Raw genomic sequence first — 25605 nt, 5'->3', positions numbered from 1 at the left:
GAATACTCAAGTTATACTTGACGAGCCAAGCATATACAGATATGGCCTCGGAACACGGAGACCGAAAGGTCGAGCGTGAATCATATAGTAGATATGATCAACATAGTGATGTTCACCAATGAAACTACTCCATCTGACGTGATGATCGGACATGGTTTAGTTGATTTGGATCACGTGATCACTTAGAGGATTAGAGGGATGTCTATCTAAGTGGGAGTTCTTAAGTAATATGATTAAATTGAACTTAAATTTATCATGAACTTAGTCCTGGTAGTATTTTGCAAATTATGTTGTAGATCAATAGCTCGCGTTGTTGCTTCCCTGTGTTTATTTTGATATGTTCCTAGAGAAAATTGTGTTGAAAGATGTTAGTAGCAATGATGCGGATTGGATCCGTAATCTGAGGTTTATCCTCATTGCTGCACAGAAAAATTATGTCCTTGATGCACCGCTAGGTGACAGACCTATTGCAGGAGCAGATGCAGACGTTATGAACATTTGGCTAGCTCAATATGATGACTACTTGATAGTTTAGTGCACCATGCTTAATGGCTTAGAATCGGGACTTCAAAGACGTTTTGAACGTCATGGACCATATGAGATGTTCCAGGAGTTCAAGTTAATATTTCAAGCAAATACCCGAGTTGAGAGATATGAAGTCTCCAACAAGTTCTATAGCTAAAAGATGGAGGAGAATCGCTCAACTAGTGAGCATGTGCTCAGTTTGTCTGGGTACTACAATCGCTTGAATCAAGTGGGAGTTAATCTTCCAGATAAGATAGTGATTGACAGAATTCTCTAGTCACCATCACCAAGTTAGTAGAACTTCGTGATGAACTATAATATGCAAGGGATAACGGAAACAACTCCCAAGCTCTTCGTGATGCTGAAATCAACGAAGGTAGAAATCAAGAAAAACATCAAGTGTTGATGGTTGACAAGACCACTAGTTTCAAGAAAAGGGCAAAGGGAAGAAGGGGAACTTCAAGAAGAACGGCAAGCAAGTTGCTGCTCAAGTGAAGAAGCCTAAGTCTGATCCTAAGCCTGAGACTAAGTGCTTCTACTGCAAAGGGACTGGTCACTAGAAGCGGAACTACCCCAAGTGATTGGCAGATAAGAAGGATGGCAAAGTGAACATAAGTATATTTGATATACATCTTATTGATGTGTACTTTACTAGTGTTTATAGCAACCCCTCAGTATTTCATACTAGTTCAGTTGCTAAGATTAGTAACTCGAAACGGGAGTTGCAGAATAAACAGAGACTAGTTAAGGGTGAAGTGACGATGTGTGTTGGAAGTGGTTCCAAGATTGATATGATCATCATCGCACACTCCCTATAATTTCGGGATTAGTGTTGAACCTAAATAAGTGTTATTTGGTGTTTGCGTTAAGCATGAATATGATTTGATCATGTTTATTGTAATACGGTTATTCATTTAAGTAAGAGAATAAATTGTTGTTCTGTTTACATGAATAAAACCTTATATGGTTACACACCCAATGAAAATAGTTCGTTGGATCTCGATCGTAGTGATACACATAATCATAATATTGAAACCAAAAGATGCAAAGTTAATAATGATAGTGCAACTTATTTGTGGCACTGCCGTTTAGGTCATATTGGTGTAAAGCGCATGAAGAAACTCCATGCTGATGGGCTTTTGGAATCACTTGATTATGAATCAGTTGATGCTTGCGAACCATGCCTCATGGGCAAGATGACTAAGACTCCGTTCTTCGGAACAATGGAGCGAGCAACAGATTTGTTGGAAATCATACATACTGATGTATGTGGTCCGATGAATATTGAGGCTCGTGACAGATATCATTATTTTCTGATCTTCACAAATGATTTGAGCAGATATGAGTATATCTACTTGATGAAACATAAGTCTGAAACATTTGAAAAGTTCAAAGAATTTCAGAGTGAAGTGAAAAATCATCGTAACAAGAAAATAAAGTTTCTACGATCTGATCGTAGAGAAGAGTATTTGAGTTACGAGTTTGGCCTTCAGTTAAAAACAATGTGAAATAGTTTCACTACTCACGCCACCTGGAATACCACAATGTAATGGTGTGTCCGAACGTCATAACCGTACTTTATTAGATATGGTGCGATCTATGATGTCTCTTACCGATCTACCACTATTGTTTTGGGGTTATGCATTAGAGACCGCTGCATTCACGTTAAATAGGGCACCATCAAAATCCGTTGAGACGACGCCTTATGAACTGTGGTTTGGCAAGAAACCAAAGTTGTCGTTTCTTAAAGTTTGGGGTTGTGATACTTATATGAAAAAGTTTCATCCTAATAAGCTCAAACCCAAATCGGAGAAATATGTCTTCATAGGATACCCAAAGGAGACTGTTGGGTACACCTTCTATCACAAATCCGAAGGCAAGACTTTTGTTGCTAAATTCGGAGTTTTTCTAGAGAAGGAGTTTCTCTCGAAAGAAGTGAGTGGGAGGAAAGTAGAACTTGATGAGGTAACTGTACCTCCTCCCTTATTGGAAAGTAGTACATCACAGAAACCAGTTTCTATGACACCCACACCAATTAGTGAGGAAGCTAATGATGATGATCATGAAACTTCAGATCAAGTTACTACCGAATCTCGTAGGTAAACCAGAGTGAAATCCGCACCAGAGTGGTACGGTAATCCTGTTCTGGAAGTCATGTTACTAGACCATGACGAACTTGCGAACTATGAGGAAGCGATGGTGAGCCCAGATTCCGCAAAATGGCTTGAGGCCATGAAATCTGAGATGAGATCCATGTATGAGAACAAAGTATGGACTTTGATTGACTTGCCCAATGATCAGCGAGCCATTGAGATTAAATGGATCTTCAAGAGGAAGACGGACGTTGATAGTAGTGTTACTATCTACAAAGCTAGAATTGTCGCAAAAAGGTTTTTCGACAAGTTCAAGGTGTTGACTACGATGAGAGTTTCTCTCTCGTATCTATGCTTAAGTCTGTCCGAATCATGTTAGCTAATTGCCGCATTTTATGAAATCTGGCAAATGGATAAACAAAACTGCATTCCTGAATGGATTTCTGGAAGAAGAGTTGTATATGATGCAACCAGAAGGTTTTGTCGATCCAAAGGGAGCTAACAAAGTGTGCAAGCTCCAGCGATCCATTTATGGACTGGTGCAAGCCTCTCGGAGTTGGAATAAACGCTTTGATAGTATGATCAAAGCATGTAGTTTTATACAGACTTGCGGTGAAGCCTATATTTACAAGAAAGTGAGTGGGAGCACTGCAGCATTTCTGATAAGTATATGTGAATGACATATTGTTGATCGGAAATAATGTAGAATTATTCTGTAAAGCATAAAGGAGTGTTTGAAAGGAGTTTTTCAAAGAAAGACTTCGGTGAAGCTGCTTACATATTGAGCTTCAAGATCTATAGAAATAGATCAAGATGCTTGATAAGTTTTTCAATGAGTACATACCTTGACAAGATTTTGAAGTAGTTCAAAATGGAACAGTCAAAGAAAAGTTTCTTGCCTGTGTTACAAGGTGTGAAGTTTAGTAAGACTCAAAGCCCGACCACGGCAGAAGATAGAAAGAGAATGAAAGTCATTCCCTATGCCTCAGTCATAGGTTCTATAAAGTATGCCATGCTGTGTACCAGATCTATTGTATACCCTACACTAATTGGCATGGGAGTACAATAGTGATCTAGGAGTAGATCACTGGACAGCGGTCAAAATTATCCTCAGTGGAATAAGGATATGTTTCTCGATTATGGAGGTGACAAAAAGGTTCGCCGTAAAGGGTTACGTCGATGCAAGTTTTGACACTGATCTGGATGACTCTAAGTCTCGATCTAGATACATATTGAAAGTGGGAGCAATTAGCTAGAGTAGCTCCATGCAGAGCATTGTAGACATAGAAAATTGCAAAATATATAACGGATCTGAATGTAAAAGACCGTTGACTAAGATTCTCTCACAAGCAAAACATGATCACACCTTAGTATTCTTTGGGTGTTAATCACATAGCGATGTGAACTAGATTACCGAATCTAGTAAACCCTTTGGGTGTTGGTCACATGGCGATGTGAACTATGGGTGTTAATCACATGATGATGTGAACTATCGATGTTAATCACATGGTGATGTGATCTAGATTATTGACTCTAGTGCAAGTGGGAGACTGAAGGAAATATGCCCTAGAGGCAATAATAAAGTTATTATTTATTTCCTTATATCATGATAAATGTTTATTATTCATGCTAGAATTGTATTAACCGGAAACATAATACATGTGTGAATACATAGACAAACAGAGTGTCACTAGTATGCCTCTACTTGACTAGCTCGTTAATCAAAGATGGTTATGTTTCCTAACCATGGACAAAAGAGTTGTTATTTGATTAGCGAGATCACATCATTAGTTGAATGATCTGATTGACATGACCCATTCCATTAGCTTAGCACCCGATCGTTTAGTATGTTGCTATTGCTTTCTTCATGACTTATACATGTTCCTATGACTATGAGATTATGCAACTCCCGTTTGCCGGAGGAACACTTTGGGTGCTACCAAACGTCACAACGTAATTGGGTGATTATAAAGGAGCATTACAGGTGTCTCCAAAGGTAGATGTTGGGTTGGCGTATTTCGAGATTAGGATTTGTCACTCCGATTGTCGGAGAGGTATCTCTGGGCCCTCTCGGTAATGCACATCACATAAGCCTTGCAAGCATTGCAACTAATAGGTTAGTTGTGAGATGATGTATTACGGAACGAGTAAAGAGACTTGCCGGTAACGAGATTGAACTAGGTATTGGATACCGACGATCGAATCTCGGGCAAGTAACATACCGATGACAAAGGGAACAACGTATGTTGTTATGCGGTCTGACCGATAAAGATCTTCGTAGAATATGTAGGAGCCAATATGGGCATCCAGGTCCCGCTATTGGTTATTGACCGGAGACGTGTCTCGGTCATGTCTACATTGTTCTCGAACCGTAGGGTCCGCACGCTTAAGGTTTCAATGACAGTTATATTATGAGTTTATGAGTTTTGATGTACCGAAGGAGTTCGGAGTCCCGGATGAGATCGGGGACATGACGAGGAGTCTCGAAATGGTCGAGACGTAAAAATCGATATATTGGACGACTATATTCGGACATCGGAAAGGTTCCGAGTGATTCGGGTATTTTTCGGAGTACCGTGTAGTTACGGGAGAAGCAATGGGCCTTGATGGGCTTTAGTGGGAAGAGGAGAAAGGGCCAAGGGGCTGCTGCGCCCCCCCCCCTCCCCTTTGGTCCGAATTGGACTAGGGAAAAGGGGGCCGGCCACCTCTCCTTCTCCTCCACTTCCTTCTCCCTTCCTCCCCTCTTGATGGACTCCTACTAGGACTTGGAGTCCTAGTAGGACTCCCATCCTGGCCGCACCAATAGCCTTGGCCGGCCTCCTCCTCCTCCATCCTTTATATACTGAGGCAGGGGGCATCCCATAGACACACATGTTGATCCTCGTGATTGTTCCTTAGCCGTGTGCGGTGCCCCCCTCCACCATATTCCACCTCGGTCATATTGTAGCGGTGCTTAGGCGAAGCCCTGCGACAGTAGAACATCAAGATCGTCACCACGCCGTCGTGCTGACGGAACTCCTCCCCGAAGCTTTGCTGGATCGAAGCCCGGGGAGTGTCATTGAGCTGAACGTGTGCCAAGAACTCGGAGGTGACGGAGTAACGGTGCTTGGATCGGTCGGATCATGAAGACGTACGACTACATCAACCGCGTTGTGCTAACGCTTCCGTTGCGATCTACAAGGGTACGTAGATCATACTCTCCCCTCTCGTTGATATGCATTACCATGATCTTGCGTGTGCGTAGGAAAAATTTTGAAATTACTACGTTCCCCAACACTTGAGCCACAGGCCGAAGTGAGGGGTAATGCGGAGGAAGGCCTCACACACGACAATGAATGTCGAGATGTGGAGAAAGGAGTCCGGAGCTAGATCGTGGAAATCTAGCCCGTAATAGAATATCAAACCCCTGACGAAGGGATCCAGAGTGAGGCCTAGGCCTCGGAGGAAGTGGGAGACGAACACGACGTTCTCGTCGGGTTCAGGAGTGGGGACAACCTGCCCTCGAGCAGGCAGCCAATGCGAAACCTCGGCGGTCAGGTATCTGGCCTCCCTCAACTTCTTGATATCCTCTTCCGTGACGGAGGAGGGCAGCCACCGGCCTTGAAGGCTGGATCCGGACATGATTGAAGATCCGGAGCACCTGACCTGGGCTTTGGGTGTTAGAACTCGAGGCGGGGGAAGGGTTCGATTGAGCACGAGAGGGAAAAAGCGAAAACCTTGTCCCTTTATAAAGAGGGTGAATATCAAGCGTCCTCTCCGTGGTCGTTTGGGACTTGCCTCTAATCTAGGAGTCCTAGACATGGTTGGGTTACCCACGACCGTATTGATGAGAATCCCGTAAGGGGACACGATCTCTGCTTTGACAAGACGTGTCAAAAAACTGCCTCGCGTTATGTGCGGGGCTAGTTAAAGGAAACGGTTCGAATAATCACCGGGCCATGACATAACGTGATACTGTCAAAACAAGTCAGCAAATTAGATTTGCGAAAATATTATTCTCTCTACGGAAGTATGTGGAACTTATGTTGCAGGGTCGGACACTATCCTCGTATTCAAATTCTTCTATGATGTATTCGGAGGAGGAACCCGCCTTGCAATGCCGAAGACAATACTACGCGCCGGACTCATCGTCATTGAAGCCTGGTTCAGGGGCTACTGAGGGAGTCCTGGATTAGGGGGTCTCTGGACAGCCGGACTATATCCTTTGGCCGGACTGATAGACTATGAAGATACAAGATTGAAGACTTCGACTCGTGCCTGGATAGGACTCTACTTGGCGTGGAAGGCAAGCTAGGCAATACAAATATGGATATCTCCTCCTTTGTAACCGACCTTGTGTAACCCTAACCCTCTCCGGTGTCTATATAAATCGGAGGGTTTTAGTCCGTAGGACAAGATACAATCATACCATAGGCTAGCTTCTAGGGTTTAGCCTCTCTGATCTCGTGGTAGATCTACTCTTGTACTACCCATATCATCAATATTAATCAAGCAGGACGTAGGGTTTTACCTCCATCAAGAGGGCCCGAACCTGGGTAAAACATTGTGTCCCCTGCCTCCTGTTACCATCCGTCCTAGACGCACAGTTCGGGACCCCCTACCCGAGATCCGCCAGTTTTCACACCGACAACTACCATGAGAAAGTTGTGTCCGTTGAGTATTCAGAACTATTTCAGTTATACAATCAAGATGCACTCGACAAATCTATCGTCAGTTGCTATTGTCTGTAAGTGATTTCTTTCTGTAATTTAAGTCTCAAGCTAGCTGTAGTGATCATTTTGATCAATCATTACCTGTAATTATTCTCACTATATTCTTTTCGGTGGTATTATGCAGGATGAAGATGTATGAAATGAAAAAAGGTGGACGCTATGGCATTGGGTTCATTGACCCAAATACCGTTAATGAATACACATGGAAATTAGATGCATATTATGAAAAAAGTGTAGAGGAAAACATGCTAGAGTTCTTGAAGCGCCTCAATACCAATGAAGATATACTACTTCCTTACAACTTCCAGTGAGTCACACTGTCTTATACTACAAATTCTCTGTTTTTGCCTACTAGCTAGCTACATGTTTTTGCTTACATATGCTCGCTTAATTAAGACATGCAAACGTCTGTGCATGCAGATTTCACTGGATCTTGTTAATCATTAAAGTTGATGAAGGAACAGTTGAAGTACTAGACTCACTACTTAAGAAAGCAAGTGACTACACCATCTTGAAGGGGATAGTCAATAGGTAATTTCAATCATTATTAACTATATCTCGGCCTATTTAATTAGTTCGTCATTTCCTGATAACAACTATTTAATAACCCATTTATTCATTTTCTTTGTCAGCGGGTAGGGCTTGGGCAAAGTTCATTAGCGTCACTCCAGGCCAATGGAAACGAAATCTGAAATGGTATCGACCCAAGGTAAGTAATTAAGTAGTACTAGCTAGCTGCCATCTCTTTAATTATCATGCTTGATTAATTATTATCTGATCAAATTGCATTCTCGTAAAGGCCCTGAAGCAGGCATCGGGGAATAATCTGTGTGCATACTACGTTTGCGAGAACATTCGCATGATGACGTCCGAAAGGAGCAGATCTCAAAGACAGGACTGAGTACGTTTGTCAAAACACTATTCACAATTTTTACACCATTATCGATATATCTAGTCACACAACTAATACACATGCATATTGATCTCCTTCTTAACAGTTCAGAGAGGTGCGGGAGCAGCTCCTACCAGAGGAGCGCATAGAAGCAATTCAAGAGGAAATAGAGGGATTTTTGCTCGACCAGGTCATAGATCCCAAAGGAGAATACTTTTACCCGCTACCGCCCCCATGAACCACTTCCAATTGTCATCGTGCTCCGAAGGCAACAATTAGGAGAAATTGTATATAACTACCTAATTGTATACATATATACATGTGTGTATATATGTGTGAATTAATGGTGGTTGTGAGACATTCGATGATATATATATATGATCGGTTCTACTAGAAATTCTATTTATATATATGCATAACGTGTACAATATGTAGCATCGCAAAATACCAGCAAACGAAAAATAATTAAATGGAAAACACAAAATTAAATGAAAAAGAAATCATAAACCAAACCCCCCCCCAACCTTTTAATACCGGTTGGTGTCACCAACCAGTACTAAAGGGCTCCCTGCCCCCGGAGCTGGCTCGTGCCACGTGGTTGCCCTTTAGCACCGGTTCGTGCTGAACCGGTACTAAAGGGGGGGACCTTTAATGCCCATACTTTAGTGCCGGTTACCGAACCGGGACTAAAGGGCCTTACGAACCGGTGCTATTGCCTAGTTCTGCACTAGTGCATCCAAACCCACTAATATGATCAGGACTTCTATGAGACTGTGTTGCTTGACAAGAAGCCTATAGTTAATGATATGAGATGGGTGGACTGAGAATTCATTGATGATAATGAAGACCACTTTCCTAATGTGCATGAGAGCTTCAAGATGATAGGCATTGATAAGTTCATAGGGAAGAAATTGACTGCTTGGAATGATGAGATGATGCAATTCAACTCGACAGCTCATTTCTATCTCGATGGCAGGATTGTGTGGATGACAGAAGGTGTTCGATATGATTCCAATGTTGAAGAATGGGAAACTTTTCTAGATGTACTCGAGCCCTAAGAAAATGATATTGATGTGTATGCCAAGCGCAAGATGGATCACAATTACATGGCCAATATGTATAAGGAAATTCCTTTGGATGACCTCAAGACTCACAAGCTAAGCTCAGTTTATCATCTGCTGGCAGGGCTTGTTACCTCCAACACGATCATGAGGCATACCTTGATGCCCAAGTCAGGAGATGAAAGGATGATCAGAGGACATTCCATCAATATGCTTCATTACATTGATCGATCTGAGAGATTCAAGGTCATGGATCTCATTGTAGAGACTATCACGAGGACTGCCGCAGATCAGAAGAGGTCATGTGGATTTGCTCCACACATTCAGGTGTCTATCAACTCCAAAGTTGGTAACAAGACATATCTGCTTGACCGTGAGCATTTGCCGCTTAAGCCAGAGTTTGAGGACAACACAATGACAATGGATCCATCCCATCCCACTTCGGCCGCAGCACATGCAGAGAAGGAAGCGTGAGGGGAGGCTGCTAAGTCTGCAGAGCCTAGAGCCACACCTACTATATCACTGAAGACCAAGGCCGATCAGATAAACTATCTTCTCCGAGCTACTCAGAGGATCGAGCGGAGTCTGGCGAACATCATTGAGAACCAAAAGAGTCTTGAGAGGATCGTTGAGACAAAATTCTATGATCTCGATGTCATGGTGACAAAGATGCAAACTACGGTTGAGAGCTTGAAGAAAGAGGTGGATGAGGCAAAGCTCGCTAGTTGTGATGATGACGAGCATCGTAGTTCAGTACTTCCCACGACTCCTCAGTTCCAGACCCAGCCCAGGTCAGCAGCAGTTCCAAACACTTCCAGAGCCACAATTTTAGCTCCACTCAGTTGCTTCGTCAGTTGCTCCAGCGGTTGCCACTCCTCGACCCGTCCTGCAGACTTCTTCTGAGGCATTTGCAGATGCACTTCTCTCTACTCCGACATCGACGCACACCGGCGCTGCAAGTCAGAGGACTTCACCACGAGGAGATGCCGAAGATCGAGCCCAGAGTGATGTCTAGCTCTATACTTCTTCGGATTGTTTGGTACTTGTTGCCAAAGGGGGAGAGTTAGTATAGATCATTAGGGTTTCGAGAGAGTGAGTGTTTTGCTTTTTCTCGTTTGATTTTCAATGGTGTGCTACTTTTGTTCGTTACTTGTTTGGTACTATGTGTCATGGAATTGTCACGGCAGATGTCCTTAGTGTCAGGACTTAGTCGCGAGGCCAACGCATCTATGTGGTAGCTTGAGAGGGGTTGAGCGGGATGAGAGACGCGATGTTTACCCAGGTTCGGCCCCTCATGGTGGAGGTAAAAGCCTACATCCTGCTTCATTGATATTGATGATGATGATCACGGTTACAAGAGTGCTCTATCTCGAGAGCTATTGTCTAAACCTAACTTGTCCAACCTGTGGAACTTGTGAATCTTCTCCCTTTTGGGGAGTCCTGCCCCTCCTTATATATGTTGAAGGGGCGGGTTACATGACTAGTCCTATTAGGATTAGGACTAGTCTACCTTCTAATACAAACCGGATACAAGTCCGGGTCTTAACTCCTTGTAGGGTAAATATTCCTCACGCCTTTCCTCTTAAACCGGCCCACCATTAACATAAACCGGCCTTCTGGGCCTTGGGCCTTGTCATTCATCTGACCCGTCCGCCGGGTCACCCGTGTGTCAGGGCGGGTCGCCAGTGAATCGCCAAGTGTAAACCGGGTCTCAAGTAAACCGCCAAGTCCAGCCGGGTCACCAATGAGTCTTCAGGCTCGTGAACCGTCATACCAGTGAACCGCCAGACATGTAAATCGCCAATCCTCTGGCGGTTTACCAGTGAAACGCCTAGTCCGGCCGGGTTATACTTCCGGACGGTTTACGCCGCGGGGTATATCCCCGACACTATGTTTGTTTGTGGTTGATCATACCATACTTTGATGATGCTATGCGTATATATCTATTCTTATGCTCCATGTATGATCATTCACTTGTTTGTTTGGTGACGAGTGATTATGTCGTTGCAATCACATTATTTTGAGCGCTCCACCAAGATGTATGTGACATGTAAGAGTAACCTATGATCCTAATTGATTGTGCATTTGCACTCAAACACAAATTTTTAATAATGCACAAATTTAGGGGGAGCCCTTGCTTATCACATACTTCTCAAAGCGACGATATATTTCATTCATTATATCATTTGTCAAAGCTTTGATCTATATGTTGTCATCAATTACCAAAAAAGGTAAATTGAAAGTGCAACTAATCCCCGGGTGGTTTTGGTAATTAATAACAACATAGACATCATTGATCTAATATTCATTGCAAATAGATTTCAGAAAAGATCAATGCTTGGCATGGCAAGGACTAATGGATGTGGACCCCTCAAAATGCCAAGGAAAAGAATTGGCAACTCCAAGACTCTACATTTTTGGTTTAGTGATCCAAGATCTCATTGAGTCCCTTAGGAAAGTCAATACTATTAAAAAGGGATGAGGAATTGATGATGAGGTTGTTGCTCAAGTGCTTAGTGATATTGCTCCAAAAACCCTCAGTCTTTTTCTCAAAAGCACATATGTCCAAACCCTAATTCCCTATCTCGGTCCCACCGATATTATCCCATTCAGGCCCACCGAGATGATCACTCCCATTGCCACTGCCAAACCCTAGCAATTTGATTTGATCGAAATGGATCTCGGTACCGCCGAGATGGCATTGCCAAGTTTCTATGATGACATTGTTTCACTTCGGAATCACTGAGTTGAAACAATCGAAAATTCCGAGACTTGGGTTTTCCTTAGACATTGCACTTCTGTCCCACCGAGTTGTTCCACTTCGATCCTATAAAAAATCCCAGCGTTCATATCTTTTACACTAATCGGTCTCATCGAGTTTATATTCGGTCTCACCGATTTGGGTCAAAAGTATGTAACGATTGGATTTTGGGTGAAGGCTATTTATACCCCTCCACTCCCACTTACTCTCTAAGAGAGCCATCAGAACCAAACACTACTTCCACCATTCATTTTCTAAGAGAGAACCACCTACTCATGTGTTGAGATCAAAAGATTCCAATCCTACCTTTGAACCTTGATTTCTAACCTCTTCAAGTCGCTTTCCACTCCAATCCTTCTCCTACCCAAGCCAAATCTGTGAGAGGGAGACTGGGTGTTGAGGAGACTGTCATTTGAAGCACAAGAGTAAGGAGTTCATCACCAACACAACATCTATTACCTTTTGGAGAGTGGTGTCTCCTAGATTGGTTAGGTGTCACTTGGGAGCCTCCAAGATCATGTGGAGTTGAACCAAGGAGTTTGTAAGGGCAAGGAGATCGCCTACTTCGTGAAGATCTACCCGAGTGAGGCTAGTCCTTCGTGAACGTAAGCCATGATGGAATAGACAAGGTTGCTTCTTCGTGGACCCTTCATGGGTGGAACCCTCCGTGGACTCGCGCAACGGTTACCTCTGTGGGTTGAAATCTCCATCAACGTGGATGTAGGATAACATCACCTATCGGAACCACACCAAAAATCATCGTGTCTTCATTGCATTTGAAATCTCTATACCTCCTTTACGTTCATATGCAAAATATTTACTATCCGCTACACAACTCTTAGACTTGCATGTGTAGGGTGTACTTGACATAGTAGATTTGCTAAAACTTGTCCACAACTAAAACTGGCGAAAGAATAAGTTTTTATTTGGTAAGTAGGCTAATCACCCTCCCTCTCCTCTAGACATACTTTCGATCCTACGGTATAGAAAAATTTTCTTGATGTACAAAAAGAATGATGTTGACGTCAAAACATATCAATGAAAAAATGTTAATCATGTGTTAAAAAATGTTAAACATGTATATATAAAATGTTCCCGACTTATACAAAAAATGTACAATGATTATGGAGCAAGTAGTCAAAAAAATTATGTTTTGAAAAATGCCAATCATGTATTTGGAATGTGTTAAATATTTCAATAAGAATGGGTTATAACAGCAATCAATGGCCGGTTTACTGTAGAACCGATCTCTTCCCGTGTTTATTTTTATTTTTATTTTTATTATTTCTTTTTTTTCTTTTTATTATTTTTCAAGTTTATTTTTCTTTTTCAGACAACTGGTTGCGCTTTTAAAATTTTCTTCAACATTTCGGAAATTTGTCATTTTTAAAACTTTTATTCATAAATCACAACATACCCACATTTTCATAAAAAAAAGAAACAGAAAAAATGGAAAATAATAATAATAGAAACAGAAAATAAAAGAAAAAGAAAAAAGGAAAGAAAACCAATAAAGAAGTAAAACAGAAAAAGCTGGTTCGTGAACCTTCTTGAAGCTTCCAACAACCTTCAAGAAAGTTCCTAAAACCAGATGCTACTAGATGTTAAAATGGGTCGGCCCAGATGCGTAGCGTCAACTGGAATTCTGCGCTGCGACTATTTCTCGCTTTAAGCGAGACGACAATGTGCTCTGAAGTCACTAATTGAGTAGTGCTTCTTCCAACGGTCACTTCCACCTTCTCAGGTTGCGACAAGTGGCGTGCTGCATGGACGCCACTTGTCGCAATCTGGGAGTTTTCTCTTTTTTCATAGATCTGATTATTCAAAACGTTTTTATCTCTTAAATCATGCGTCCAAACCTCGAACTGTTTTCACCGTTAAATTCCTCGCGACCAGATCTTTAGAACAAGATGCCATGTTGATAGGTTTTGACAAAAATCAATGCCTCTTGCGGACGGGAAAAAGCGTGTTTTTTTCGTTTCCGCGAGGCACGACCATGCCTCTCGTGGAAGCAAAGCCGTGCCTAGCGGAAACGAAATAAAAAGAAAACACAAAAAACATGTTTTTTTTGTTTTCGAGAGGCACGGCACGGACGGCCGTGCCTCTTAAGGAAGCAAAATCGTGCCTCTCGCGAAAAAAAATGTGTTTTTTCCATTTTTGAGAGGAATGGTCATGCCTCTCGCGGAAGCAAATCAAAAAAACATGGTTTTTCACAAAAAAAAATCATTTTTGGTCCAAAAGCTAAGAAAGACCAGCAAAAACCGAAAACCTGAAAAAAGCATCTACAAATCCAAAAATGCGTGAGGAAAATGAAAAAAAATTCTAGAGGGGACGCCACATGTGGGCGCGCTCTCAGCTCACTCCAAGTGACCCATGGGGAGGTTCCCGAACGAGCGCTCCTCAATTAGTTCTGTTGCTTAGTGCTTCTCAATTAGTTGCTCCAGTTTGCTCTCAGCCCATCTCAAATGACTCATGGGGCCAACACATTTGTGTGTGCTTAGCGAGTAAAAATAGCAAAGGAAATGGGAGAAGTAGGAGTGCGGTGTTTCGAGTGCAGCTGAGCCTGAGCTCAAAAGTGGATTACCGAAGAAGCAGGGATTGGTCCCTCGTCTCCACCAAGAACGTAGACTCTCCTAGCCACTCCACCCAGACCCATTTCACAGTAAATAGTAGAGGTGTGTCCTACTTGAGGTCATTCGAGCTAGTTTTCTTTGTTTATTTGTTTCTTTTCTTTTTTCTTCTCCATTTTTTCTCTCTCCCTCTTTTGCATTTTGTTTCTTTGTTTTCTATTGTTTTCCTTTTCCAGTTTTCTTTGTTCTCTTGGTTGTTGTCTACATTTTTTGTATAGGTTAACAAAAATTTTCTAATACACATCTACTATTTTTTCAAATGTTTGATTAACATTTTCTAAAAGCAATATTAACATTCTCTGAACACATGATCAACATTTTTTCTATACATATTTAACATTTTAAAAATATTTGTTCAGCAGTGCTTCAAATGCTTGATTAACATTTTTTATATAAAAATTCTTCATATTTTAATATATGTCAACATTTTCTAAATACCTGTTCAACATTTTTTTTTCAAATGCTTGATTAACATTATCATTTTTTTAATAAGTGACCAATATTTTTTGTATACACATTCAACATTGTCCAAACTCTTGTTCAACATTTTTAAAATATTTTTTCAACATTTTTAATACTTAGTAAACATTTTTTAAATACTTGTTCAACATTTTTCAAATACTTGTTTAATATTTTTTTAAAATGCTTGATCAAGACTTTTTATATATTATCAAGAAATTTCATTGTTTTTTTAATACACAGTCAACATTTTTTGTATACACATTGAACATTTTAAAAGTGTAAATAAGACTAAAAATGGAATTTAAATTGAAAAAAACATGAAAGAAGAACAGAAAAGAAAACGAGGCAGTGTACCTACCGTGAACTGGACCGGCCCATATCCTCGCGCGGTTCAGCGAGTCAGAAAACTCGACTCGCTGAACGCGAGACATAGCAGCGCTCGGAATTCTATTCGCCTGTGTTGCATCGACAGTTCGACGCAACGAGCGGCAAATAGGGAATTCCAGATATAGCGCCTGCCGCGAGGAGAAGCCTTTGCTACTCTCATGTGCCACCCTAAATGGTCGTCCCATCTCAGGAGGAGCGCTTGGTCTCTTGCGCACGTTCTTTTTTACTTTTATAATCACTTCCACTTATATTTCTGTAGTTGGAAAATATTACTTATATTTAAAAGAATCACCACGCCTTCAAAGAAATGTGAGCCTTATGTTAAAATAAATTGCCACGCAACTACTAAGAAATGTTCATTATATTAAAAAATTGCTTGTAAAATTTGAAAACGTTCCCGCATTTCAAAACAAAATACATGACAATTTGTGAAAAAGTTTGTAAAAGGAAATAAAATATTTGCATTATTCAAAAATATGTTTCTTGCCATTCAAGAAAATGTGTGTAAAATATATTTCAAAAATGTACAATGTGTATGAAAAAATTATACAACAAAACATATGTGTATAAAAATGTAATTGAAAATATTGAAGATATATAAAAGATGTTCCCGACGCATACGAAAAATGTGCAATGTGTATGGTAAAAGTATACGTCAAAGCATATATTTCAAAACATTAACAATATAGTTGAAAAAAATTAAACGTGTATAGATAATGTTCCTAAAGTATGCAAATAATTTACAATGTGTATAAAAAAGTGATTCGCGAGATTCGGTCGGTGCTCGTCTTCGGTGGATCTGTCTGTATATCATCTTTGTTCGTATTTTTCGGTGTTTACATGTTTTGATCTTTCTTATATATGACTTTCTTCATCAGCGATAGTTGCTGCGCAGCCTGTGCTGGTACATTGGTCCTATAGAGCCTTAGCACAATGACTTCCCAACTATCTACTACAAGGTTTGCCCCGCTCCAGCGGGAGAGGGGCGATGACGGCGGCGCATTTTGGCTCGCTCCAGTGTTGTAGTTGTCACTAGGTGGTCCACGGACCTAGTTGTAATTTTGTTACCTCTGGTGTTCTTTGTACTGCCATGATTGAAGATAAATAGATTAGAAGTTTGTCACATGTAAAAATAAACACGTGTTCAAAAATAATACAAACGAAAAATAAAAATCTCACAGTAAATAGAAAAGAATAGACAAAGGAACACATAAAACATAACTCAAAAGAAAACAATTGAAAACACCATAAAACCATTCGAAATAGACACAAAAAACACGGGAAAAATAGAAGACAACCAGGAAAACCTGATAAAATAAACACACACAAAAAACACTGGGAGGTTCTATAGATTGATCTATAACCGGTCCAAACAGGTCTATAGAGCCTTCCTAAGAATGTTATAACAAGCCCGCCCACTAAAAAGGAACGAGCCCCTGCGCCAGCCCACTAAAACGGAATGATCCCCTGCGCCATGCTTATTTCTTGCCTATTGCAAGAGCTATGGTAGGCCTTCCATCAATGCATGTATCTACAATTCCAGGGAAAAAACAACCCTTCCCTCGCCATCTCGGAGGACCAAACATGATCCATCACTTTCATCCGATCCAAGGAATCTACAGAGGGGGCTAACTAGTCAGCAGTTGGCCTTGTCCAAAGTGGCTGGAGCACACGTAGCAGAACTGGCGGGATGAGATGGTCGTCCAATACTAACCTCTTCCTTCTATAGCCTCCTCAACATTGTCCTAGTGTAGCCGCATATTTGATGATATGTAGCTATACAAAAAGACAATTTTAACATGATCCCCCTTACCTCCTCTTTTCACATGAGAGGTAAAAGTATATAATAGATCTCAGCCATTGATTTCATTACACAAGCTCGGCTTGGCGTGTGTACGGTCATTATGCAAGCTTCAAATTTGCCAGATGGACATGATAATCATTGCTCTAATCTCATCATTCTTGCCATAGAGTAAATGAGAAAACCATTCATGCTTGTGTTCCTAACCTCTGAACTGCGGGGCAAGTTCCATACCTTCCGCATCGCCGTCCATATTATTAAATTCATGCTCCAGCTAACTCATTTAAAAGTCTGATCTGATGGAGAGAGGCGGACGATATATTTCAACACCCCCCTCGCGTCTTGGTTATTTTAGTCCTGAGGCATGGGATCGATGAAGGGCGCAAAATCTTTTGTTAATATTACATTGGTAGTGTCTTGAACTTGAGACCTCCTGGCTCTGATGCCATATTGAATTCATGCTTCAGTAAACTCATCCAAAAGTCTAAGCAGATGAAGAGAGATGGACAATATATACACGGTAAGGATACCAAGGTGTGAAAAAATTCTTTTGTCTCCTATACCACAAATATCACCAGTTCCTAGCACATCCAGATGATGCTTCCATTTGCACTGCTTTATTGCCAGGGATCCTGAAAGAACCTTCTTAGTGGTGTTCATCTTCAGTGGAGCGAGGGATCTCCGCACCATATTCCAAGCTCGATGATCTCCCTTGGTTAAACAAAAATATGACCTTGTATTTCGAAGATAATCCTTGCATGAGATTCAAGGTCATGTTTTTATAATCGCGTGAAACTCCAAATGTACTTAGTCCACCATGTCCCTTTTTTGGCAAGAAAAAACTTTCAATCATGTTGTACGTAGCTAAATAAACAAACCATTACTCAAGCTAGGTCAATATAATGTAAAGAATAGCAAATCTACTTCTACTATATCTAAATAGTTGGCCCTCACTACTGGCTTTCTCTCAACATGCGTGCTTTCACATCACCTTTGTTATTTGTAGCCATATGATCAAAATCGTTTGACCTTAGAAGTCATACATGTACTCATAAGTTACACTTCCTGCATTAATATATCCATGCAAACCATGCCAATTCATTAAGTCATGCATGTATTTCTTTCCCTGAGAATTAATTCATGAATGTTAGTCACAATTTAGATTCTTGTGCTATAGTTTGTGTAGTCATGAACGGTGTATGTGTTGGACCCGTGGGGGCGAAAAAAAATAGTTTATGCTTCACATGTTTGTTAAAAGATGGTGTCACATCATGTCAACTCCAAAAGGTTTCTCTTTTTATGCATCATTTTGTCACACACTCTGTATGTTTATTGTTTCTAAAACATAAACTAAGAACACTCTTATATTTGTATTTTCATTACTTTTATTTTTGAAGCACTTATTGATGCATTTGTTTTATCACGGTTCCCGCGGGAACACGGGGGAACCATCTAGCTTGCTAAACGTTGACGACAAAAAAGAAAAGAGTGCCACAAGTAAAGAAAAGGGGGAAACAAATGGAGAGAGGGGAGAGAGGAGAAAGAAAAGAAGATCTTGAGGAGGAGGGCAGGCGAGTGAGTGTGTGAGTCCTCCCTTCCATCGGTGGAACTCTCTCGTTCAGTTCTTCTTCCACGGCCCCAAGCCTCACACCTCACACAAACTACCAAACCCCCATTTCCTTCTTTCTAGTCCAAACAAACAAACAAAAAAGACCATCTTAATTTCCACCCTCACAAGTGAGCAGATGTCGGTACGTCTTCCACTTGTCCCTTTACTGACCATGTTAGACTGTGATGGTTTCTTTAACGAAATGAAGATGGACCTCATCTTGTCATGCTTAATTGCACAAAGCATGATCAATTATCATTTTGTTCCCTATGATAATTTGTTTCCAACCATGGTACTAATCAAAGTGATAAATCAGGAGCCTCTCATTGTCAGTGAGTCGGTCGGTGAGAGTTGCTTGCAATGTGGAGTGAAGAGGTTCAGAGAATTGGTCGAGATATCGCAACCCCAGAGCCATCTATGGCCGCCGTCGCCTCCACGTCCACAAAAAACCAATCTTTCCCTTATATCTCCTCCTCCCCACCCCAGACTCCGCCGGTGAATCATCAGCGAGCGAGCCAGCAAGCAAATCAGCCATGGCGCCCCCTTCCCTCTCCTCCTCCCACCTCCTCATCACCGCGTCCCTCCCCAAGCCCTCCTCCATCCGGCCGCCGCGCCTCCCGCTCTCCTCCAGGCCCGTCCCGGCGCTGCTCCTCGCGCTCGCCGCCTCGCCGGCCTTTCCCGCCCTCGCCGTCGACGCGCCCGCGCCGCTCGATGCGGCGGCCCCGCAGCTGCAGCTCCAGGCCGAGGCGCCGACGCCCGCGGCCAACCCCTTCGCCGACACCCTGCTCACCGCGCCCAAGCCTGGGTCGGCGGCCGCCGACATCCCCGACGGCGGCCAGTGGCGCTACAGCGAGTTCCTCGCGGCCGTCAAGAAGGGCAAGGTCGAGCGCGTGCGCTTCTCCAAGGACGGCGGCATGCTGCAGCTCACGGCCGTCGACGGCCGCCGCGCCTCCGTCGTCGTGCCCAACGACCCCGACCTCATCGACATCCTCGCCACCAACGGCGTCGACATCTCCGTCGCCGAGGGCGACGCCGCGGGGCCCGGGGGCTTCCTCGCCTTCGTCGGCAACCTGCTCTTCCCCTTCATCGCCTTCGCGGGGCTCTTCTTCCTCTTCCGCCGCGCGCAGGGCGGGCCCGGCGGGGGCCCCGGCGGGATGGGCGGGCCCATGGACTTCGGTCGCTCCAAGAGCAAGTTCCAGGAGGTGCCCGAGACCGGGGTCACCTTCCAGGACGTCGCCGGCGCCGACCAGGCCAAGCTCGAGCTGCAGGAGGTCGTGGATTTCCTCAAGAACCCCGACAAGTACACCGCGCTCGGGGCCAAGATCCCCAAGGGCTGCCTGCTCGTCGGCCCGCCCGGGACCGGGAAGACGCTGCTCGCCCGGGCCGTCGCCGGGGAGGCCGGGGTGCCCTTCTTCTCCTGCGCCGCGTCTGAGTTCGTCGAGCTCTTCGTCGGCGTCGGCGCGTCCAGGGTGAGGGACCTCTTCGAGAAGGCCAAGGCCAAGGCGCCCTGCATCGTCTTCATCGATGAGATTGACGCCGTCGGGAGGCAGCGTGGTGCTGGAATGGGTGGGGGGAACGATGAGAGGGAGCAGACCATTAACCAGCTGCTCACGGAGATGGACGGCTTCTCCGGAAACAGCGGTGTCATCGTGCTCGCCGCGACCAACAGGCCGGATGTGCTCGACTCGGCGCTTCTGCGGCCAGGGCGGTTTGATCGGCAGGTCACCGTCGACCGTCCGGATGTCGCCGGCCGTGTCAGGATCCTTGAGGTGAGCAAACCCTGGTGCTTATCATACTACTTGTGAAGAATTATGATTGCTTTGCTTACTCCATATTGTTCTGAATTCTGAAAACCCAACGCACAAACTTAAATTGCTGCCATTCTCTGAAGACATAATTGCTGTCCATGAATGTGGAAGGGATACTTACATTCTTGCAGCATGATAAACTTAGTTTCATGTCTAAACTTTGAACAATTTACCTGATATGTTTCATGCCAAATGGTAATTTTTTTAGAAATGTTTGGGTATAACTCAATCTGTATGGTGAACTGGTGTAGATAATCACAACTACAGTTCAACTTGCTTTGATAAAGCCAACCGAAGGGTAGCTTGCCATATCGTTTGCCAGTATATCCTTAATAGAGTTGGAGCTTTGTAGTTTACTAGTCTATCAGCACTTTTTTGAAAAAATAATAAATTATAAAGGGAATTTTATTCAATCATCGCATCAAGGTGATACAACTGCACTGAGTGCAAACCTGGCCTCTTGACAAAGCACTTTCTTGCATTGATGCAAAAACAACTAAATCTCTTTGACCTTACATTCCTAATGACTACTGATTATTTTGCTTAGACAACTAATTTTATCACTTTTTATGCTTTTTCGATTTGCAGTAGCTCATCACTTCCTTAGTTTACCCTAGAGATCATTTTCAATTTCTTGCTTCTTACATACTTTGCCCAAAACTATAGATCTTTACATAACTAGTTTGGTCAGCATTTCTAGGCTTTAGTTATGCACTTGTTTCTTACTTTCTTAGTTTGACTTGAGCTAAACAAGTTCTGATCTCAGAAACTTCACTGAGCATGGTCCGAAAATGAACTCAGTGGGTCATCATCTCAAACTATGAATTGATATCCAAAATTTCTTCATAATCTGTTCCAAGCGGAATATGTCTGCAACCTAACTTGATCTTCCTAGGTAACTAATATGCTGTAACATATATTTTCCTTTTTTTTAAAGTTGTTTCCTCATAATTCTGTAAATCACAAATTTTTCACTAGTAATTATCTGTGCTTTCGGTTGTGTCATAGGCAAAAAATAACATCAGGTTGTGTATTGTTATTATTTTGGTAACTAATGGCAAAAAATCTGCAGTATTATCAGCCAAAATCAATTGCCAACAATCCAGTTCAGAATGGGTATGATAGGTAGCAAGTTAACAACACAACGTGCATAACTTTGGAAGTTTAAGAGCATGTAAAAAATACATTTCAAGGTGTCGTGTATTGTTGTACAGTATAATAACATCAGGTTGGAGAAAACTTTCACTTATTGCCATATCTGGTCAAGACCACCTAAGCCTTCTTTAAATTGTTTGTATCTGTCACACTTTTAAATACATTACTTCTGTAACACATTTCACCTTTCTACCGGGTGTCTGGGTCTATGACTTCATATTTAATCGTTTATCAACCCTGGCTGGTTCATAACAGTAGGAATTTTAATGTATTATAAGTTCTGCTAACCTTCTAGGTACAAGGTGTGCTGAATTTTCTTTGGCTTCATCTGCTTGATGAGTTTTATTGATCATATTAGTTCTATGCTGCAGCTTACATATCATTTGTTTTCATCTAATAGGTTCACTCCAGAGGAAAGGCATTGGCGAAGGATGTAGACTTTGATAAGGTTGCCAGAAGGACACCTGGTTTCACCGGTGCTGATCTTCAGAACTTGATGAATGAGGCTGCCATCCTTGCCGCTCGTCGTGATCTTAAGGAGATAAGCAAGGACGAGATATCTGATGCTCTGGAGAGGATCATTGCTGGGCCTGAGAAGAAGAATGCAGTTGTTTCAGAACAGAAGAGGAAGCTTGTGGCTTACCATGGTAATTTTGTCACCATCAGTTGTTGAAATGATCCTGGAGTGCACAGATTCCTAATATTTGTATGTAAACTTTTGGATTCACAGAGGCTGGACATGCCCTCGTCGGTGCCCTGATGCCTGAATATGACCCTGTTGCCAAGATTTCCATCATTCCTCGCGGTCAAGCTGGTGGGCTCACGTTCTTTGCTCCAAGCGAAGAGAGGCTTGAGTCTGGACTGTACAGCAGGAGCTACCTAGAGAACCAAATGGCTGTGGCACTTGGTGGCAGGTGCGTTATTTTGTGGAAATTGTATTTATTTATGCATCCACTAGTTACTGCAATTTTTCACAGTGATGTTTTGTGTGCTAACACATATAACCACTTCTGCAGGGTTGCCGAGGAGGTGATCTTTGGCCAAGACAATGTGACAACTGGGGCATCCAGCGACTTCATGCAGGTCTCACGTGTCGCCAGACAAATGGTTGAAAGATTTGGGTTCAGCAAGAAGATTGGGCAAGTTGCGATTGGGTCATCTGGTGGAAACCCTTTCTTGGGCCAGCAGGTACGTCAGTAGTCCAATACGATGCGGGTAGATTGTTGCAAGAGAAACAAACTAATGTTATTCTAAAAGCATAATTTGTCAAAATTAACCAAAGAACTAGACGTGCAAACTTCAACTACCAATTGGATCTTCCCAACATTTCTTGTCTTCATTTGCTTAGTAGTATCCTGATTCGTGAAGTCTCTACCAGCCTTTAGCGAAGGTCATTATCAGTTGGTCATTGTCCTAGTGTCAGTTTACCTCAGATGACACTACACTCCACTCTTGCTTCCAGTTTACCGCATTTATGTAACACGTCACTCCTAAATATACAGTCAATCTTGTCATCACCCATGTCTTGTTTCATCGAAGATCTATTCAAAGCTGAAAGCAGTGACAAATTGAAACACTACCTTTTCTGATTATTAGGCTAGTATCTCATTTTGTGTGGCTGCGAGTAGACCTCTGAATGTCTGATTAGCTTTACTTTTCAGAAATCTCTGTCACTAACAACAAGCAACTGTTCTGGATACTAACCTGACATTTCCGCATTATGTTTTGTCCGCAGATGTCGAGCCAGAAGGACTACTCGATGGCCACGGCGGACATCGTAGATGCCGAGGTCAGGGAACTCGTGGAGACGGCCTACTCGCGGGCGACGCAGATCATCAACACCCACATCGACATCCTACACAGGCTCGCCAACCTCCTGATCGAGAAGGAGACCGTGGACGGGGAGGAGTTCATGAGCCTCTTCATCGACGGGCAGGCAGAGCTGTTCGTCGCATAAGTCGACTTGTCGTGCGTGCCCTGTATGTTTTTCGGTGATTATACGAGGGTCCAGCTTGTAGGAACCACATTGATCTAGTAAAAAAAAATGTTCTTTTCGCAAACATGTTTGTATAGTTCCTTGTAAAAAATGCCTGTACTGACACTGAGCGCGTCAATTAATACAGATCGTTGCTAGTTTTTGCCTGCCTGCATGTTCTGATTAAATTCAGAACATTTCTAGTTTTGTGCTTGCTTGCTTGCATCTCCAGCCTGTGTCCAGGCTTAAGTTTTCTTTTTTGAATTTCAGTTGCTTAACATTTTTTTGTTTTGATAAAGAGACGGATGTTAAGACCAGATTCAAATATGTTTTAACTTTTAAGTACTCCCTCCGTTCCAAATTACTCGTCGTGGTTTTAGTTCGAGTAATTTGGAACGGAGGGAGTAGTTCACACAATATGAGATTGAGAGCAAAAGAACCAGGCCGAAACAACAGCACATGGGAAGCCCAGGAGAACTTTTCCTTTATTGGAGGATTGCATCTTCCCCAGCGATCATCTCAACTTTTGCTTTATCGGAGGCTCCATCATTATGCCCATTACTCAGTTGTTTAACTTGGATTCAAATATGGCAGTGCCTTGCAAGCGGCTTCATCCCAGTTTACGTAGCGCCTAACTGTCTGCTCCTGTGGGTTTTTTTCTTCTTCGGTTTTTTGGAAGAATCTAGCTTTGTTTATCTTTTTCGTGTTCCGTCCGTTGGTTTTCTCTATTTCTTCTTTTTAATTTTCAGTTCGCTCTAGCCTACCCTAATGTGTTTGGGACTAAACGATTTGTTGTTGTTGTTTGTTATTTTTTTAATTCCTAGTTCGTATTTATGATTTTCCCTCTTATAATTTATTTTTAATTCATGACATTTTTTCATTTGTGAATATTTTTGAAAAGTTGAGAATATTTCCTAAATTCATTACTTTCAAATTCATGAACACTTGCCAAATTCCCCTATATTTTCATATTTATGAATTTTTTTCCAAAATTCAAAAACATCTTATAAATTCTTGATTGTTCTTTCGAACTCATAAGCATTTTTTAAATTCACAAATGTTTTCATAAATATTTAATAATTTTTAACTTCACAGACATTTTTTATTTGTCAAAACTTTTTATAAATTCTATCTGTTCTTTTAGCTTCCCTGCTCTCTGTTTTTTGTTCCTTCTCTCTGCGCACGTCCTCCTGTGCCGAGCTCCCAGTTAGCCGACGTTTCTGCTCCTTGTTAGCCAGCGTTACCTATTTGACGTTCGTTGCCTCAAATAGGCACCAGAGAGCACCAGCGAATGTTTTCGGCCGGCACATTTAGGGTAGTACATGTGCAGAAACCGGTTTCGAACTTTTTCGAAGGTTCCGGTTTGATTTCCAGTTTCTTTTCTCTGTTTTTCTTTAGTGAGTTTCTTATTTTATTTTTTAAAATTTAATTTTTTTTGGAAATTTCAAAATTGGTCCATATTTTTGAAAATAATTGCATTTACAAAAAATGTAAAGTATGCCAAAAACTGTTCACATTTTAAGGAAATGGTTATAAAGTTTCAAAATATTTAGTTTTGTCGAAAAAATCCAATTATTTGAAAAATATTTCGCTATTTTGAACAGGTATTCGTGTTTTAACACAAATTCAGAGTTTCAATAAGAACATTCACAAATTTCAAAAATTGCTTTGAAAAAAATGTTATTTTTTTAAAAAGAATAGTTTTTCATTCTTTCCCGGAAAACCATATGAAAA

General features: G+C 42.1%; 1 protein-coding gene across 1 annotated transcript; it reads left to right on the top strand.

Annotated features, from left to right (window-relative positions):
- Nucleotides 1-19395: 19395 nt before the first annotated feature.
- LOC125528560 (ATP-dependent zinc metalloprotease FTSH 1, chloroplastic) lies at nucleotides 19396-24038 on the top strand. The gene is made up of 5 exons (XM_048693011.2): nucleotides 19396-20702; nucleotides 22297-22543; nucleotides 22627-22810; nucleotides 22913-23084; nucleotides 23632-24038. The coding sequence occupies exons 1-5, from the start codon at nucleotides 19467-19469 to the stop codon at nucleotides 23851-23853; spliced, it is 2061 nt and encodes a 686-aa protein (XP_048548968.1). The 5' UTR covers nucleotides 19396-19466; the 3' UTR covers nucleotides 23854-24038.
- Nucleotides 24039-25605: the final 1567 nt, after the last annotated feature.

The sequence above is a fragment of the Triticum urartu genome, chromosome 7A (assembly GCF_056163025.1).
Source record: "Triticum urartu cultivar PI428250 chromosome 7A, HENAU_Tu73, whole genome shotgun sequence".
Taxonomy (NCBI): domain Eukaryota; kingdom Viridiplantae; phylum Streptophyta; class Magnoliopsida; order Poales; family Poaceae; genus Triticum; species Triticum urartu.
Note: the sequence above shows the minus strand (reverse complement) of the source record. Positions and strands in the feature narration are given on the sequence as shown.